The 18,047-nt window shown below is 36.2% G+C and overlaps 2 protein-coding genes across 2 annotated transcripts; both read left to right on the forward strand.

Annotated features, from left to right (window-relative positions):
* Positions 1-27: 27 nt before the first annotated feature.
* Positions 28-4,236, forward strand: poglut1 (protein O-glucosyltransferase 1). The gene is made up of 11 exons (XM_005813108.2): positions 28-137; positions 825-915; positions 1,009-1,152; positions 1,249-1,384; positions 1,457-1,578; positions 2,270-2,329; positions 2,524-2,623; positions 2,702-2,760; positions 2,842-3,009; positions 3,101-3,157; positions 3,235-4,236. Exons 1-11 carry the CDS (start codon positions 74-76, stop codon positions 3,389-3,391), a joined length of 1,158 nt encoding a protein of 385 aa, XP_005813165.1. The 5' UTR covers positions 28-73; the 3' UTR covers positions 3,392-4,236.
* A 744-nt stretch (positions 4,237-4,980) lies between these two features.
* timmdc1 (translocase of inner mitochondrial membrane domain containing 1) lies at positions 4,981-12,286 on the forward strand. Its single transcript, XM_014474118.2, has 8 exons — positions 4,981-5,243; positions 6,889-7,196; positions 8,102-8,267; positions 8,469-8,557; positions 9,386-9,453; positions 9,598-9,676; positions 11,640-11,750; positions 11,880-12,286. The coding sequence occupies exons 2-8, from the start codon at positions 6,940-6,942 to the stop codon at positions 12,025-12,027; spliced, it is 918 nt and encodes a 305-aa protein (XP_014329604.1). The 5' UTR covers positions 4,981-5,243; positions 6,889-6,939; the 3' UTR covers positions 12,028-12,286.
* The last annotated feature ends 5,761 nt before the right edge of the window (positions 12,287-18,047 follow it).

Here is an 18,047-nt window from a genome sequence, read left to right on the forward strand (position 1 = left end):
ACCGTACTCAGGCAGAACTAACAGAGCGCAGATTGCTGCTTTGTTCTCAGACAGAGCTGGAGGATAGCGGGAAATGGAGCGCTGGTTTCTGAGGGGCTTTTTGTTGCTGCTTCAAGTTTACGGCTTCTGTTCGGCTGGTAAGACGCATTTAAAGTTACCGTAAAGACAGAGAAAAGGTTTGGACAGTCTCATTTAATCTCGCTGCGGCGCCTCGCGATAACTTTTGATCACGGAGTCATCGATCAATTAGCATAGGAAGCTAGCTGCCTGGAAGCTAGCTGTTCGAGCAACTTTGTTGCTAAGTTTGCAGCAAGTATTTCCACTATAAATTCACCTTTATTACATTGTAGTATTTACTTAACATGTGGGAAGTTTCTGAATATATTTGCTACATCGAGGTCTGTTGATTTTAATTTACTTTTCATTCAAACTGGATTTATTGTAGAATAGAAAAAGAGTCTGTCCTCAAAATCTGTATTTTAAATGAGGAAAAATTTAAAGGTTCCGTTTTTACATCTAGAACAATCTGAGTTTCTATTTTGATAGCTACTATTAGCATATATTATTTGTGCTTCTCTCTGACTCTGCTCATATTTCTCTCTTTTGAAATTAGCTCAAAGTGTAGAAATGAAAAATATTAGCAGTTTGAGAACATATCTTTGAATATTATAAAGTTTTACAGTGGTGGCTGGTTTAAACATTTTACCTTAGTTGACTCAGGTAATGTAACGTGGCAAACTGGGAAATCACGAGACCGGAATACAAAAGTTAAAGTGTAAACTGACAACATCGGCCTCAAATTTCTGTTTTTTTTTTTTTTTTAGAAAACACGTGGAAGGAAATACAAGAAAAAGTCTCAGAAGCTGTTAAAGGATACAAAACATGTAACCCTGTTAACTGCAGCTGCCATCTTGGGTGAGTAACATCAATGGAATATAGATTTATAAATAAGGGAAATATATAAAATATGTGGTGTGTTTTCTTTTTTTCCCCTAACTTGTATCTCAGTGTCCTCCATCATGACCTGAAGCCTTTTGAAAGGGGAATCTCTCAGGATGTCATGGCAACCATGGTCCAGAAAGGTGTGGGCACCCACTACCAGGTCATCGGACACAAGCTGTACCGAGAGCACAACTGCATGTTCCCTGCAAGGTGCATGAAAAGTGTCTGTTTATTTACATAAATACTGTGTTTTAGGGTTTTATTAATGTGAAAACTTTCCTAAATCTGGTTTCTTGTGTTTTTTAGGTGCAGTGGAGTGGAGCATTTCATCCTGGAGGTTGTGGACAGGTTGCCTGACGTGGAGATGGTGGTGAATGTGAGAGATTACCCTCAGGTGCCCAACTGGGTGCAACCGATTCTGCCCGTCTTCTCGTTCAGTAAGGTCAGTATCTGGCCAGTGTTTGTCGTTTGAAGACGCTGAAGCGTTTGTGAGTTAAACATGTTTTGTTTTTAGACGCCAGACTATCTGGACATCATGTATCCGGCGTGGACGTTTTGGGAAGGCGGGCCCGCCGTGTGGCCCATATACCCCACCGGACTGGGCAGATGGGATCTGATGAGAGATGATCTGAAAAAGTACGATAAAACACTTTTTATTTTGAATATTAAACTTAATATAAAGGTAAATATAATTCACACAACACACGCTCATTTATTCATGATCATTTAAAAAGGGCTCAATAATTTCCATTTTTATGATTTGTTGTTTTTCTTTCTCTACCAAAACCTGGATGATAAAAGTCTTGAATCTGCTGCTGTGGTCTCAACTAGACCTTTTTTTAAAGGACAATTTTGTTTACAGTGACTTCATAATTAATTTACTTGTTGTTTTGTTTATTTATTTTGGATATTTAAATTTTTTTTCCAGTTCCAGAGTTAAATGTTGATTAGAATTTAAAGTTTATTGTTCTTTGAATATGCGTTCTTTCATTATTAACATTATCTTCCTTAAAAATTGTCTCAAAACAACAATTGAAAAAACTTCTGGGACAATTTATCACAAGCAAAAGAAAATTAGTCATATCAGGTCTATTGACGTTCATTTTCGTACTTAAAATACATTAAATATAAATTATATTTTAATTTATTTTAAGTTCCTTGAGATCGGTTGTGTCTCAAATCGGCCACTAGGTGTCAGTAATGTGCTTACTTAAAAATCATAGGGAAATGAGACCAGCTTCAGAATAATTTTGGTGTTTTTGGAAGCAAACTGTGTTGTTTGTTCATTTTCCTGAGATGCGACACGAAAAGTAATTCTGACCTTTAGGTCTGCAGCTCAGTGGCCTTGGAAGAAGAAAGAGACCAGAGGATTCTTCAGAGGCTCCAGGTAAGGAATATTTGCTTTCTCCATCCAGGATGCTTGATGGTTTTTTCAGGAGCTTAAATTTAAAAAGTGTTTGAATGTATCCAGAACAGATTTGTGTTTGTCTTTACAAAATAGAATCCAGTGAAGTTTGTGATTTCAACATGGAAAGAAAAGATGTCCAAGTCATCTTGTGTTTTGTTTTTTTCTTTCTGTAGAACCAGCGCTGAGCGCGACCCACTCATCCTTCTGTCCAGAGAAGCTCCAGATCTGGTGGATGCTGAGTACACCAAGAACCAGGCCTGGAGGTCCGAAAAGGTCCGACATGCAGCCACACCGAATCCGGCGCCTCTGCGTTAAGATCTGCTGTTTACCCTTTAGTTTTCTGTGTTTTAGGACACACTCGGCAGACCTCCAGCTAAAGAAATCCCTCTGGTAGATCACTGTAAATACAAGTAAGCATCTTTTTTTAAGAGCATAAACGGTACAATCACTGAAATAATTGTCTGAATGGACTGTTTGGTGTTTTCTGCTAGATATTTATTTAACTTCCGGGGTGTGGCGGCGAGTTTTCGCCTCAAACATCTCTTCCTCTGCGGCTCGTTGGTGTTTCATGTGGGCGACGACTGGCAGGAGTTTTTCTACCCTCAGCTCAAACCCTGGGTCCACTTCGTCCCGGTCAAACAGGACTTATCTGACGTTAGGTACTTTGTTATTTTATACATATTATTGGGGAAAGAGACACAAATACAGTAAAACTCTCTTTAATAGTGATGTCACATCCTGTGTTTGCAGAGAGCTGCTTCAGTTTGTTAAAGAAAACGATTCTGTCGCACAAGATATCGCCTCCAGGTAACTGAAAATGTTTGATAATTACATGTGGGTCTAATTAAGGAAATACGTATACTGAGCAACTTTTCTCCTCACAGAGGTCAGGAGTTCATCCTGAACCACCTTCAAATGGGAGAAATCACGTGTTACTGGGAGAAACTCCTGACCGAGTTCAGCCAGCTGCTCACCTACAAACCCAAACGGAGGAGCAACTACAAACAGATTGTCCAGAAATCCATCAAAACGGAGCTTTAAACTCTGATACGAAGGAGAATCAACAATTATGATTGTATTTTCTGTGGTACGAATTTTTATTGAATCGTTTATTTGTATTGATTCTCATTTTTGGGGACAAAATCACAGTTTCAAAACTTGGTCCAGATCTTTCATGTATTTTATAGACAGTTCTCTAAACGGCCAGTAGAGGGCTTGCACATCTACAGTATGAGATAATTTTCTGTTTTCTATTTCTAGATTTTTAAATCAAGTTTATTTGTGCAGCTAATTTCTGCAACAACAGCTCAAAAATAAAAATGAAAACACAGTTTAGAGACAAAAAAAGGAACTGTAAACAGGAAGTACTTGATCTCAGCGAGGTTTCTATCAGTATTTATCTCAAGCAATTATCAGCATAATGCTGCCACCACCAGGATTCACATTGTCGTGATCTTCAGTGTCTGTCTTGTAATCAAAAAGGTGAAAAGGTGGAAAAATGAAAGATTTCAAGCAAACTGTTGATAATTTTTAAAAATGAATCTAACTGCTATTTTTGGCAGGTTTTTAGAACTTGAAGAATAGTGTTTCCTTTTTCACAAAGTGTCAAAAGATACCAATAGTTTCCATATTGGCATTTTTTATAACATTTTATGTTTTTTTTAAATAATAAACAGTATCAGGGTTGTTGTTTACCAGGATTTTACTGAATATGTTGTAGTATTCGTACTGTCCTGTCAGCTAAACACACGTTAGGTTAATTAGTTTGTGAAATTGTTTCACATTATGGCTAATTTGTGATCAGAAATCAAAAAAAGATGCTCTGATCATGGTCTGAACATAATCATGGTTGGCTTCAAAGTTTCTTTCATTACAATAAAATATGAAAAACAACTTTCAACCTGACTTTGCTTCTTTTGTTTCTTTTTAGATTGGTGTCAAAAATCACTTTTCATTTTACTTTGCGTGTTATTTGTTTTATTTTTTTTTAGGCAAAATAAAATTTCAACCAATCTGCAACCACTTAAAATATACTTTCCCATCCTCTATTTTGAAAGTTGTATCACGACTAAAACATTTTAAAGTGCTGTCCAGAACTTTATTGAATATGTAAAAATTAGTCAAATGGCCAATGTTTTTTCTCATGATGTGTTTTTAGTGAATAAACTCAATTATTTAAACGGGATGTTGTAAACTTAAACTGAAAAAACACAATATCTTACAGAGAATTTTTATCTAGATATCGTAATACACTTGAAGTAGAAAGAAAAACTCACTCAAAGGTAACTTTTCAGAAAGATATAGGAGATTGTTTTAAGTCAATTCCTCAATATTTATTACAAAATCAGTACTGGCAAAATATTGCACTTATAATATGGGAAAGATGTGAAATAAAGGAATGAAACTGGTGCTTTTTTACTAATTAAAAGGGATAATTTGCATAATGCAAGTTTCTGTGTCTTGCTTAAAAGTTAGTTTTGTTTAATTGTAAGTTTAGTAAGAAATTTTAATTCAAAACTACACCAAACTACTCTAATATTTTATATTTTAGCATGAAGGTTGTTGCTGCGGTAGGGATCCGTTTAACACTCCGGCCACCAGGGGGCGCTGCTCTCCGGTCACTGCATGTTTCTTGAGCCGAGTCAGAGGTTGTTTTGCTGCTGTAGTAGTTGAGCTTTCAGAAAGTCAGTGTGGGATGACGATGACCGTCAGAAGGACACATGTGAGAGGAGAAACACTGTCATTCATGTTCGTGTTTTCCGGACGTCTCCAGTAAATAAGACCCACATTTTCCTGCTGCTGAATCCCTCCGCGGCCGCATCTCAACCTTCATAGATGAAGCTAATGGGAAGCTAGCACCCAGATAGCTTAGCAGCGCAATTGGCTAGACTATGTAAGTGTCTTATAAAAAGTTACGAGTTAAAGCATTTATGTTTTTGTTTGTAAAGACAAATTGTGTTTTTACGTTACAATACGGGATAATGTAGCATTTTTCTCACGCAGCAGTTTGACCTGGTGTTGATTAGAAACTGCTACTGTAGCTAAATAGAAACACAGAGGTAGCAAAATCAGATTTAAAATGTATTTAGAGTAAAAGTGGATTTATTTTCTTAATTGTAGCAGTTCATTTTTATGTAGTGGTGGAATAGAAATATAATAATTTATTGTCCCAAATTGGGGAAATTCAGGTGAGATGAAGGTAAACCAAAGCATGCATATTCAAACTAAGGTAAAGTAAAATAATAAGAAACTGTACAATAAAGGTAAACTTACCATTTATAGAAAATATTACTATACAGTTCATAAAATATTATATGCTAAGAGAAATGTGAAATTTTAAGAAGTGTACAAACTGTATTTTTCCATAAATAGATTACAAGAAATTGGGGCAGTTAAGGATAAACCCTGCTAACAACCACAAGATGTGAAGACCTTTTGAGTTTGTTACTAGCAGTAATGGTTACAGATTTAACAGCTGCTGGGAAGAAGAAAAGTTTCTTAAAGAAAAATGTTACATTTCTGAATTTGAAAAGTGGAAAAATGTTTTGAAAATTTCTGAGTTTCTAAAGTAGAAATTGTGCTAGAAAAAAAAAACCCTCAAATTTTGAGATTAATCCCAGAAATTTTCTATTAAAAACATGGAAATTTTTGATTTTCAAAAGTTTAAAATTAGCTTGAAAAAAAAAACGTAAACATTTCTGAGTTTCAAAAGTTGAACATTTGCTTGAGAAAAAAAACCTTAAACATTTCTGAATTAGAAAAGTGGAAAATTTGCTAGAAAAAAATCAGAAAATTTCACATTAATCTTAATTTTTTTTATATATGAAAGCCTTCAAAATTTCCCAGTTTCTAAAGTTGAAAATCTGCTAGAAAAAAAACTCAAAATTTGAGATTAACCCCAAATGTTTCTTGTAAAAACATAGAAATTTTTGAATTTTAAAAGTTGAACATTTGCTAGAAAAAAACTCATAGACTTTTAATATCATACATTTTGAGAAAAAAACTGGGAAATTTCATAGTTTCAAGCTTTGAACTATTTGAAGAAATTTTGTTGTTTTTCTAGAAACATTTTGAAATTAATGTTTAAAAAATGTTTAATTTTGATGGAAATTAACTTATTTATTTATTTATTAGCACAGAGCGAATTTTCTGACTAGCTTATCTAAAATTTTAAGCAATAAAATAGCTATTTGTTATACTATTTACTATTTATTTTGTTTTCCTTTATGTTTTCAAGTTACAACCACAAACCTTAATGCATTTTGCTGGGATTTTATACGATAGAGAAACATAAAATATCATATTTTAGGAGAAATGTGCGGGAGAGTAATGTTATTCTCTGTGTAAGCACACACTAAGGAGCAAATAATGTTGAACCACAGAATTTTAAAGCTTCATTAAGAAGCGCTAATGTCTAAAATATCCATTTACTGTCCACTTCTGCCAGTAGGCTTGGATACATTGCAGATTTTTCATGTTTTCTGCTCTCATTTAGCTCGTTCTCGTTGCGTAACTGAGTGTTTCTGGTTCTGCTGCAGCCAGAGATCGAGCCTCGTCCTGCTCAGACAGACTCCAGCCTCCGGGGCCTGATGAGCACCGGCCCGTTCCAGGGCCTCGTCCAGACCGCCATGCCTCGCTTCTTCTGCTTTCTGCTCCCCAGGGTGGATGCAGCTGATGTGGCTGCTGGGCAGACGCCCCCCTCCTCCTCTTCCTTCTCCTCCTCCTCCTCTTCCTCCTCCTCCTCCTCCTCCACTAGTCCTGCAGCCGGTTTTCTGCCAAAGATCATCGGCAAGCCAGAATTTCCAGATACGGGATGGCAGCGCATCAGGGACCTCTTTGATCGAGAGTCAGTCTGTTTTCACTCTGTTTGATTATTTTGTGGTTTTGTTGTCTGTTAGCATTATTTAAATGGACAGGACTCTTTTTGTGAATTCATAATCATAAAATAATCACATCAGGGTTTTCACAGAAGCATACCGAACATATTTGTGGGTTATGCAGAAAAACACAGAGAGACTTTGTGTTTATAATAAATAAGGATTATAACTCTTATTTTAAAAATCACTTATCATGATGCTGCCACCATTTTTTTAATGCTATATAAGTCATAGATTTCCTTTCTTCCTTCGTTTCTCATGTTCTTCCTGCTTCCTGTCTTGCCCTCCTTTCCTTTCTGGTATCTTTTATTCTTTTCATTCTTCCTGCATCCCTCTATTTTTATTTTGAACTTTCCTTCTGCTTTTTTGCATCCTTCATGTTGCCTTTCCTTCCTTATTTGATTCCTTGCGTCTTTCCTTCAACTCTTTTTTTAATATGGAGGAGAAATTTGACTTTTTGAGTTTAAAAGATTCTGGGGAAATCTGGTGGAAGGTTATTGATTATTCTGACGATTAATCAGAGAGCAATAAATTGGCACATGCTACAGATTTTTCATTAATCCTTTTAAAGAATGTTGGAAATACATTAAAAGATGTAAATAAACAAACATGTCATCTCATTTTTTAAGTATTGCCCAAATTTTTTAGTGAATTTGAACCAAGTTTTCTTGGATAAAACGGATTTGCAGACAAATATGTTTTTCTCTTTAATGCAAAATATATATATTTTATTTTTTTAAAGTTTTCTGTTCTGAATGTGTAGTGTCTTTAAGTCTCTATACTCTATTTAGCGATTAATCAATTACTAAACTAGTTGATTATTATTTCGAGAATCGATTAATTTCTGGACGATTTTTTTCTTTTCTGATTGTAGTGAGAGGCAGAGACCCCCAGAGGAGGTGATCACCGTGATGAAGTGCGGCATTCTGGGAGCGTTCACCGGCTTCCTGTACGGCGGCCTGCCAGCCGCGCGCCTCGCCAGGCAGCGGTACATCCAGATCAGCCAGGCGGAGCTGTACACGAGTCGCGTGGAAGCAGTGGTAAGTGTGTGAACCATCCTGACTGATCGGTTTTGATCGTCTGAACATCTTTAGGGGAGATTTTATGAATCTCTCAACTTCTCCACATAATTTCGCCAGGAAATTGCTGCAAGATTAATAAGAAAGTGTATTTTTAAGACGTCATAATCTGTGATTTTTGCAGTGACGGGTAAAAAGCATCGTTGTTGTGTTTCCTCTTAGCGCTCCGCTCACAACGCAGCGATCCGAGGTTTTCTACGGTACGGCTGGAGATGGAGCTGGAGAGTTTCTGTTATAGTCACTTTGTTCAGGTGAGCAGAATAAGTGGATCATTTCGTAACACCTGAGGGTTTATTCACAAAGAAGGAAATCGATTTTTAGTTAAATCCTGCAGGACTCTTCTCCTTTTTCAGTGTTTATTAAAATCTACCTTCAAAAAGTTATTTTTGCAAACTTCATGGTTGCTGGTTGAAATAAAAAAATCTAACAAGAACAATTAAAGTATCTGTAAACATTTGTTTCTCTAAATGAAACAAAGTAGGCCTGTTGCGATAAATTAATGAATCGCATAATAAATTAGAACAATGTCCATAATTTCCAATTGCATGATTTATTGTTTTTTTCTTTTTCTAAAAACTGGGTGATAAAACTCTTCAGTCTGCTGCTTTTGTCTCGGTCGTTTTTTGAAAGACGATTTATACTTTATAACTCATTTTATTTGTTGTTTTGTTTATTTATTTTGGATATTTAAAATGTTTTCCAGTTCCAGTGTTAAATATTCATTAGAATCTAAAGCTTATTGATCTTTGAGAATCTGTTTTACTTAGCATTATATTATCTGAAAATAGTATCAAAATGACAATATCGTTTATCGCTGTAACGTTTGGGACAATTTATCGTAATGAAACTTGCAAGCAATTTTTCTACAAACTTCACCCTTTTGCTGCAAAACTGCTGCATTAAAATTACAATTAAATGCATTTTTTGTTGTATTGCGACAAAATATTGAAAAATTCAAGAGCTGTAAATGCTTTACCAAGATAATGTGTGATAAATAATGAGGAAAACTAACTAACTGATGGGTTATAACAGACATTTTGTGTTCAGTTTGTGACTCTGTTCACTCCTCTCTGCTTTAGCTCCGTCAGCACCGGCCTGTCTGTGTACAGAAACAAAGACGCTGTCAGTAATTACGTTGCAGCTGGAGGTGATTTGCTTCGTTTATCTGATCTAACGTCAAAATAAAACCATCCACTGTTGCATAAATTCATATTGAAATCAGTTTTTACGTCACTCAGCGTTTAAATAAAAGAAGCGGTGACTGATGATGAAACTCTCTCTCTGTGTGCAGCTGTCACGGTCGGCCTCTTCAGGCTGAACCTGGGCCTGAGAGGCCTGCTGGCTGGGAGCGTCATCGGAGCCGTGCTGGGGTTAGAGCCGCTTCCCGTTTCACAATGTTTTTAACTTGACACAAAGAAGAAGAAAGGACAAATAATTCAGTCTGTAGATGTGAAAAATGTGTTTCCTCAAACAACCAGCAAGAAAACCCTGTAGCTGTGTTTCCATTTACTGTAAAAAATGAATTTGCTTAAAGGAAACACATCAAATTTGAGACTCCTTTTACTAAAATGCACCACAGGAAATCATCAGACTTTTAGTTATTTATTCTTCTTTTCTGGTATATTCTTTTATTTATTTACTTATCTATTTATTCTCTCTCTCCCTCTCATTTTTACTTCTATACAAAATATCTGTGTCCCCAGGTTGATCCAGGAACATTTAAAATGGGAAAATAATAAAGGAAATCAAAAATAACTGCTAAAATTGAAGGAAATATGCACACATACACACACATATAACTCACTTATGTTAAGTAATTTAATTGTTTTTGTTGTGACATAATTTGTGTTCTTTCCCTTTTTTTGGTTTTATTTCTGTTTATTCCCTTACTGGTTATTTTGCACTAATTTGTTGGAAAGTAATATTTGTTCTGTGTGCACTAATTGGTGATAAAAAACACAAAAACCAAACTTTACAACGCCCAACTCAGAGCAACTTAAATCTTCTCTGCACTATTATGCAATTTCCCCTTGAGATCAATAAAATGTATTATTTTCTGTTATTCTAAAAGGTTTTTGAGAATTTAGCTGTATCGTAGTAGATGTATTTCACAAAACGGCGATTGAAACTCTTTTTGCATCACACAAGTCATGTGATCAACAGCAGGATTTTACTACTGGCAGAAACGACAAAGAAGACGACAGGAAGTTGTTGGATTATGAGGCTTTTTGTCGCGGTTTATAAAAAGTTGAGTTGAATCCAGCGCTCTTCTGTAAAATGGCCGACTATAATTTCCCCAAAACGCTTGTCGCTCCAGCGCCTCAATGTTTCCTCTGAAAATCTCATGTAACTGTTTTTAATAACTTATCACATTTAATGTAATTTTTTATTTAGTGGCAACACCGCAACTGCAAAACTGTGTTGTTCTTAGACGAATACTTGTAACGGAGTGTTTTCATCCCTTGCTTGTCGTATTTCCACTCGCGCTTGTGAACAGTTTTTGCTTGAGAGCAGACGGCGCTCTGGCAGCCAGCTGCGCCCCTCGGCAGCCCTCTGCTGCCCAGCTGCAGCTTTGCCTCCATGTCTGCTCCCGCTGCCAGAGGGACTCATCTGCACTGCAGTTGGCCATATTTTTTTGGGTACTAGAGTAAAAAACGCCAGCCAAAGCATCATCTGCCCCCTCAACATGGACATCATTAGCGTATCCTCCTTCACTCCCGTCTTCTGATTTACATTTTTGTTGCCGACTTCACTCAGGTTGAAGCAGGTTGTGAATTAAAGGTTTAACCGGAGGATGGATTGTTTGTAGTTATTGTTGCGTTGGCTCAGGCCTGCTGCGTCCTCGGCTCTCTGTGCCCGAGCGGGCAGCCACCTGGAGCGTTTGATGTGAAGTAGGTGAGGTGGAAACGGGGCTGAGGAGTTATGGGAGGTAGCCGACTGCATCGCATCACGCTCCAGAGCTCCGCTTAAAGCTCCCGACATTCATGGTGGAGAAGGAAGAGAGGTGAAAAGAGAAGTCTGGGTGTTTACTTGCTCTTATAATGAAATGTTCATTTCAAATTCATTGTTTTAATATGCGATATCACGTGGTTTTGGTTTAAACAGAAAGGAAACAATAAAATAGGGTTCTTAAAGGGGCAGTAAAAATTTTTTAAGTCATGTTTCATATATATAACATTTTTATAAAAGCATGCAATGTAAATAAAAAGATACAATGTGGCTGGAAAATACATAATTATGCCCTTTTAGCACTGAGTTTCCTTTTATTATTTTTTCTACAAACACACCATATCATTATTCACCATATTTTAATTAAAATGCATCTCTCCACAGGATTCCTGCAGGTGCCATGATCATCGGCTTGCAGTCTCTGACAGGAGAAACCTTTAGAGAGCGGAGACGGCGAGAACGACGAGAGCTTTACGAACTCAAACTCGCAGAATGGTAAGGAAAATATTCACACATAAGAGTGGATGAAGATTTTCACTCTTGCGTGTTTGTCTCAGGCCCAGTAGGTTGACTTCACATGCGTACGAAACCCTAAGCCTGTGTTTTCTGTGTTGACCCGATCAGGTCGGCCCGCCTGCAGCTGACCGATGAGCTGATCGACAGTTTGAACAACGTTCGGCCAGAAGAAACCAATAGGGACCAGGAGAAGATTGAGGAGCTGCTCGGTTTACCTCGCAACGACGACAAAGACTCAAGCAGCCAATCACATTAGCCGAATCACTTCCTGATATTTTCCACTCTTTAAACGTCGGACATGTTCTCAGTGAAGCGGTCAAAGGTTCCCTGGACTCTGGATTTGAAGAATCAACATGGAAAACTTTCTGTCCAATGTAAAAAAAGAACATTATGGTTTAAAAATCCTTTACATCCACTGGTGTAATTAATCACTAATAACTAAGAAACATCCAACAAAATTTCAAAGTAAATGAATATATTTACTTTTGCATCTTAATAAATTATTTTTAATATTGTGAGAATCTTATTTACTTGTAAAACGTACAACAGTTTACGGTCTTAAAGTTTGTGCTTGAAACTCTGGCTTTGCTTCACAAAACATTAGTCGTTTCATGTTTTCCTTCCACTCAACTTTCTTTTAATGTATTTGGAAAGCATAGCATCACCTTTTAGTACCTTAATCTCCTCATGTTAGATCAGTAAAAGTCAAAACTCTGATCTGTACTACAACTGTGTGCCATAACTTTTGATTAGCAAGAATCTATTTGGGAATATATTTGGAATTTCTTGTTTATTTTAAATATTTTCCTTACTAACTTCTTGATCAGCGTCACTGCGCCTCATAACTGCTTAAAACTTCATGCAAAGTGAAAACTGTGGATAAAGTAGTAAATGTCAACCAACAGTTTGGCAGCATTTTAGATATTTAACACCAAAAAGCTAATAAATAATGATAGATAGGTTGTGTTTGTCAGCCACATCGTCCAGCCTTCTAAATGTCAAATTAGCTAATTTTTAGATTTCTGATGCTTTTAAATTAAATTTAGCTCATCAATTATCATATTACTGATTAATCTGTTTTTAAACAATACGCAGCTTTTCCTGAAACGTTTGTTTTGTCTCTTCTTTTCCTTACGTGTCTTAAAACCTTTGTAAACTCATGTTTTCGCAGTTCGCTTTTCTTTCCCTCCTGGGCTTTTTTAGCAACTAGGTCACACAAATCTTCGGCCCCTGGTGTAAACAAGATGCGACTAATCAGCAGCTGTGGCCCCGGATGCAGCGGCAGCAGCTGACGGACCGATGTTTAAAGCTTCATCTGGATGGAGATGTTGACGTAAATCCTTCACACAGCAGGTATTTATTTATTTACATCTCCTACAGATAGGAACCTGTATTCACTTCTTTTGTCTTTTAGGATTATAGTAATAATTAACAAACTGTTATTGTTTAAAAAAAACATGATTCTTTGCATAGTTTCCACCTCTATTTCATTTTAAACCTCGTATTTTGAAGAACTTTTGAGGGAAAAATTGCAAAAAGTAGCAAGAGTAGTTATTGTTGATAAATTAGCAATGAGCGCCCTCTGGTGGTGGTTCTCTGGAACTTGAGCATCGCTTTAATTTAACTGCTTGTTAATGTGGTTAAGTAGAGATGCATTTGCTTTCTAATGAATGAATTAATTTGCACCTTTGGTTTAAAATTTGTATCAAATCTTAAAATGCTTTTAATGCAGAAAATCCCATTTTATCCCAACTTTATTCTGTTTTTATGACTTGGGACATAAATTATTACAACACAACCCATTTATTTGAAGACTTGTATGGATGGATTTGTAATATGTGTAATTTTCAGAACAGTCAGGGATTTAAAATAAAATCAAATCTACTTGATTGATTCCAAAAGGAAATTAAATGTTGATGTAACTCGAATTAATTCAGATTCTTCAAAGAGTTATTATAGATAGCAATGGCTTTTCTCTTGTAGCGGTCGAAAAGGTTTGTTGCTAAAGAAGCTACTTGTTCACAAAGTGCTGACATCCACCTTATTATAGAAAGTTGAGTGGAAGAAAAAAAATGTGGTTAAAAAAAAAGAAGGTGTGCCATCATCCAAGAGGCTTCACCTGGAGTTAACTGAGGCTGGAGTCGACGCATTAAGAGTTTTGAAGCCAAATGTGACGTTTCCACAGTCGGTGACGGACTGGGTGCCGGATCATCTACTGGTTCTGGTCCACTGGGTTTTCTGAAATCCACAGTCAACTCGGACATCTACCAGGACATCCCAGAGTTCTTCAGGCTTCCTTCTGCTGAAAAGCTTTACGGAGATGCTGATTTAATTTCCTAGCAGGCCCACACTGCCCAAGATACCAAGAGCTGCTTCAATAACCTTTCAATTAATTGATTGATCGGTTGATTGATCTGACCTGAACCCCATAGAGGTATTATCAACAGGAGCAATGCAGATGACCTGAAGGCCGTAGTCAAGGAAACCTGGGGTTTAATACATAATTCTCGCGTGACATCACACTTCTGGGAACTTTTTAAGTGGCAGCCATCTTAGTAGGAATTTGCTATGGAGCCACAAGCTTAGAGCTAGTTCTCACTTTGTTCCTATCTAACTTACAAAGTAAGCAAGTGTAACCCAGGGTAAAAACTGCCTTAGTCCCACCTTTGCTACTTCATTGGTTAGAGTGACAGTCAGTCACACAGTGCAATCAGCCAATCACTGCACCTGAAGTAGGTTTTTCAGGCCTGCTCCAGTTTTCCCAATCAGCTGTGAGAGGGAGAGCTGGAGACAAAGGAGCTGCAGGTTTGTGCTGTCAAACAATTGGTTCTTTCTTTGTTTGTATGCACTTTGTTTAAAAAACTCACAATATAAACCATGTAGATCTGAATATCCAGTGAGGTTGGAGCCATGAAGCTGCCATGCACTGATCTTTAAAAGGATTTGGTGAGTAGTGAACATGAATGTTTTGTTTGTTTGACATATTGATGGTGATAGCCAAATTGTGTGATCATCAAACACACAATCTAACTTTTAAATGCAATATATGTGTTTAAGATGATGTGATAAATGTTAAATATCTTTGTCTTAAATAATTGATTGTAGATATAATTGCATTTATTTATGTATAATTGCATTTATTTATGTGTACAACTGAAACAAGTCTAGTTAACTAGCCGGCTGGTAATTGACTGGTCCTGTTTATTTTAATACAGGCCAGGTGATTTCCCCTTTTTGGGGTTAAAGGATGGCGAGCTTCTAAGATCTGGCTGGAGCCAGGAGAACCGAATTTCACTCCATACTGGTCTGGTAGGAGTTTGATGGTCCATGAACTTTCCCCTCCTTCTCATTACACAGACACACTACCCATTATTCACCCTTTCCATCAGAGCTGAATTGCGCTTGGACATTTTCCCTTAAAGTTTCTGGATAAACAAACTATGGACTTTTAAATGTGTGTCGGTCAGACACTGTGTTGACCAAGCGGGGAAAAGTGAAGGACTCTGTGCACATTAGAACATCAACTGCAGTATTGTGTATATATTTATTGTATTTTGGTTTCCATGTATGTTTTGTGTTTCGTATTGTTTGTTTAATTTTCTTCTTTAAAAAATACATAGTATTGAAAACAGTTACTCTCTTGTATTGTTTTATTGATTTCTGACGACAGCTCCAGCAGACGAATTTAGTTTTCTGATGTCAGAAGCTATTTAGTCCTTCAGTGCTTTAAGTACTGCTACATTATAAACATCAAATAGTGCTACACAAGGTAAAACCTTTACATGAGTGCTGGTAACATTTATGTTTTCAACTAATAAAGTTTCGTAGGCTTCATATATAAAATAAAATATGAAAAGTCCCTTTTGTAAGAATGACTATATATTATTCTGTGGTTCCTCCTATCAGGACAAAATGAAACGTCTAAATCAAATGTTACATTGTAAAAACATTTTACCAAGTATTTTTGTTTAGTTTCTACTGCAAACATTGTATTACATTTAAAATGAGAGAAAACTAATTTACAAGCAACTTTTCAGAAATAAACAGGAGCTTGTTTTAAGTAAATAATTGTTAATATTGATTTTTTTTTTTGTTTCACTTATAAAAAGACATTTTCCCGCGCAGGCAGGTGTTTTACAATATAAAATTTTGCTGGACAATAAATTCTCCCAGAAGTTATGATAAATAATATGGTTGTTTGAGATCATTTTCAGGTAATATAAGGAAAGAAAACATTCTAAATAAAGTTTAAATTCTTATGAACATTTAACATTGGAACTGGAATATATTTTAAATATAAATAAAACAATAAATTATGAATTCTCTGTAAACAAAACAGTCCTTCAGATAAAGGTTCAGTTGAGACCAAAACACCAAACTGAAGATTTTATCATCAGTTTTTGATTAAAAGAGAAAAACAATAAATGGAGCAAATGGAAATGTTTGGGTTTCTTTTATATCAGTCAGTCCAACAAATCCCTGAACTTTTTTTGTGCTAACACATAATTTCATGCTTCTAAGTACGATTGTCAGAAATGTCAGATTATAGTCCAGGATCTACAGCGAGTAATAAAAAGTCAAATTTACCGTAATAAATAAGCACAAATATTTGAAATATTATAGTATCAAACACTTTGATTTTTTTATTGTAAAGATCCCGGAGGAACTGAGAAGATGTTCAATAATATTTAATTTTAAGAAATAATTTATATTTTAGCAGTTTGTGAACATATTTTATCACAACCGGCCCTTTAAGAGCATTCATGTTCTTGTTTTGGCCCAAAACAAAAGCACTCTCACTATGGAGTCTAACGGGTCACATAAACACCTAGTGGGGGCCGAATTTGGCCCCCGGACCTTATGTTTGCTACGTTTGGCTTATAGCGACAGACTTAATCAGAAGATAAAAAACTGCGTTGATCTATAAATGAGAAATACACAATTAGCTAAATTTCTTTGGACTCTTAATATTTTCTTCTCCTCGGTCAACAGTTCAGGGAAATTAAAGAAATGTTTTTTTTATATTCTCTCACACAAAATCCCAAGTAAAAAAACTTTGCATTACCAAAACGTTGAAGCTCTATAAATCCTTTAGCCACAATAAATGCAGTTCACATTTGGACTCATTTACAGGGAAATAAGATTCCTGCTTCTGCCAGAGAGAGTAAATTAAACGCTAAAGTAAATCTGATTCACCTGGTAATGACAGGAAACTAAACCGTTCTCTTAATATTTTGTTTTCAGCTTGTAGAGATGTTTTCCTGAAGGAATGAAGCGTCTCGTATTTAATAACGTGTTAGGACAGAACCTACACTGCAGGTATTTCAGTTTGAGCTCATTAAGACGTCCTCTTGTCTTAAAGTCACGTTACATCAGACCTCACAGAGCTTTATGTGTCACAACACATCTGCTGTAATCACTCCTGGCTTCCTCACGTCAGGTTGCAGGTATTTGCGCAGCTGAAGCGGTCGTGGCGATATGTAATGACTTTATGATGTTACAATTGACTGACGCAGTCCTGTCATTTTATTTTCAGAAGTTGGTTTTGCAGGACAGTTTTGTTTTCTGTCTCAACCAGAACCAGAACCAAAGTAATATGGATACATTTACAGAAACCCCCAAGACAAATGTTAAATAATCTCAATTCGCATTTGCGATGTCAAGTGGTTATATTGATGTTAACAGGACAAAACTCCTGCTAACAAGAGATTTTTCACTTTTTACACTTAAAATAAAACAAAACTAACTCACAAGTAACTTTTCTGCAAAATATAGGAGTTTGTTTGAAGTAAATAATTCCTTAATATTCATGAAAAAGTACTAGCTTCCCAGCAACCCCAGCAGACCCTAGCCAGTCACCTAGCAACCCCGGTGGTGTCTCTAGCACGTTTGGTCAGCTGGTGTTCTGGTAAAAAGAATGATAATCTAATCTACACATAAATTAGCTCTGCCTGTACAATATGTGTTTTAGTCCAAGAACCTTTTGGTTACTGCCAATGATGTAAAGTTAATTATTGTTCTAAATACATCAGCCTTAAGGTGTAAAACATATTTTCTGTTTCCTGATTTTAATGTAAAATAAGAAGAAAATTAAAACTACGATTATTGAAATACCAGATTTGTAGCACGGCTGTTAGTGTTCTGAAAAGGAAAGAGAGACAAATAGCATTTTTAAGATTGCACCTATATTTATTTTCTCAATTGACTTTTTCAAATCTCAGAATGGCAAAAATCTATTTTTTTGTGGCTCTCCTTGTGTGTTGTAATTGTGAGTGA

The sequence above is a fragment of the Xiphophorus maculatus genome, chromosome 24 (genome assembly GCF_002775205.1).
Source record: "Xiphophorus maculatus strain JP 163 A chromosome 24, X_maculatus-5.0-male, whole genome shotgun sequence".
In the NCBI taxonomy this organism is placed as follows: Eukaryota; Metazoa; Chordata; class Actinopteri; order Cyprinodontiformes; family Poeciliidae; genus Xiphophorus; species Xiphophorus maculatus.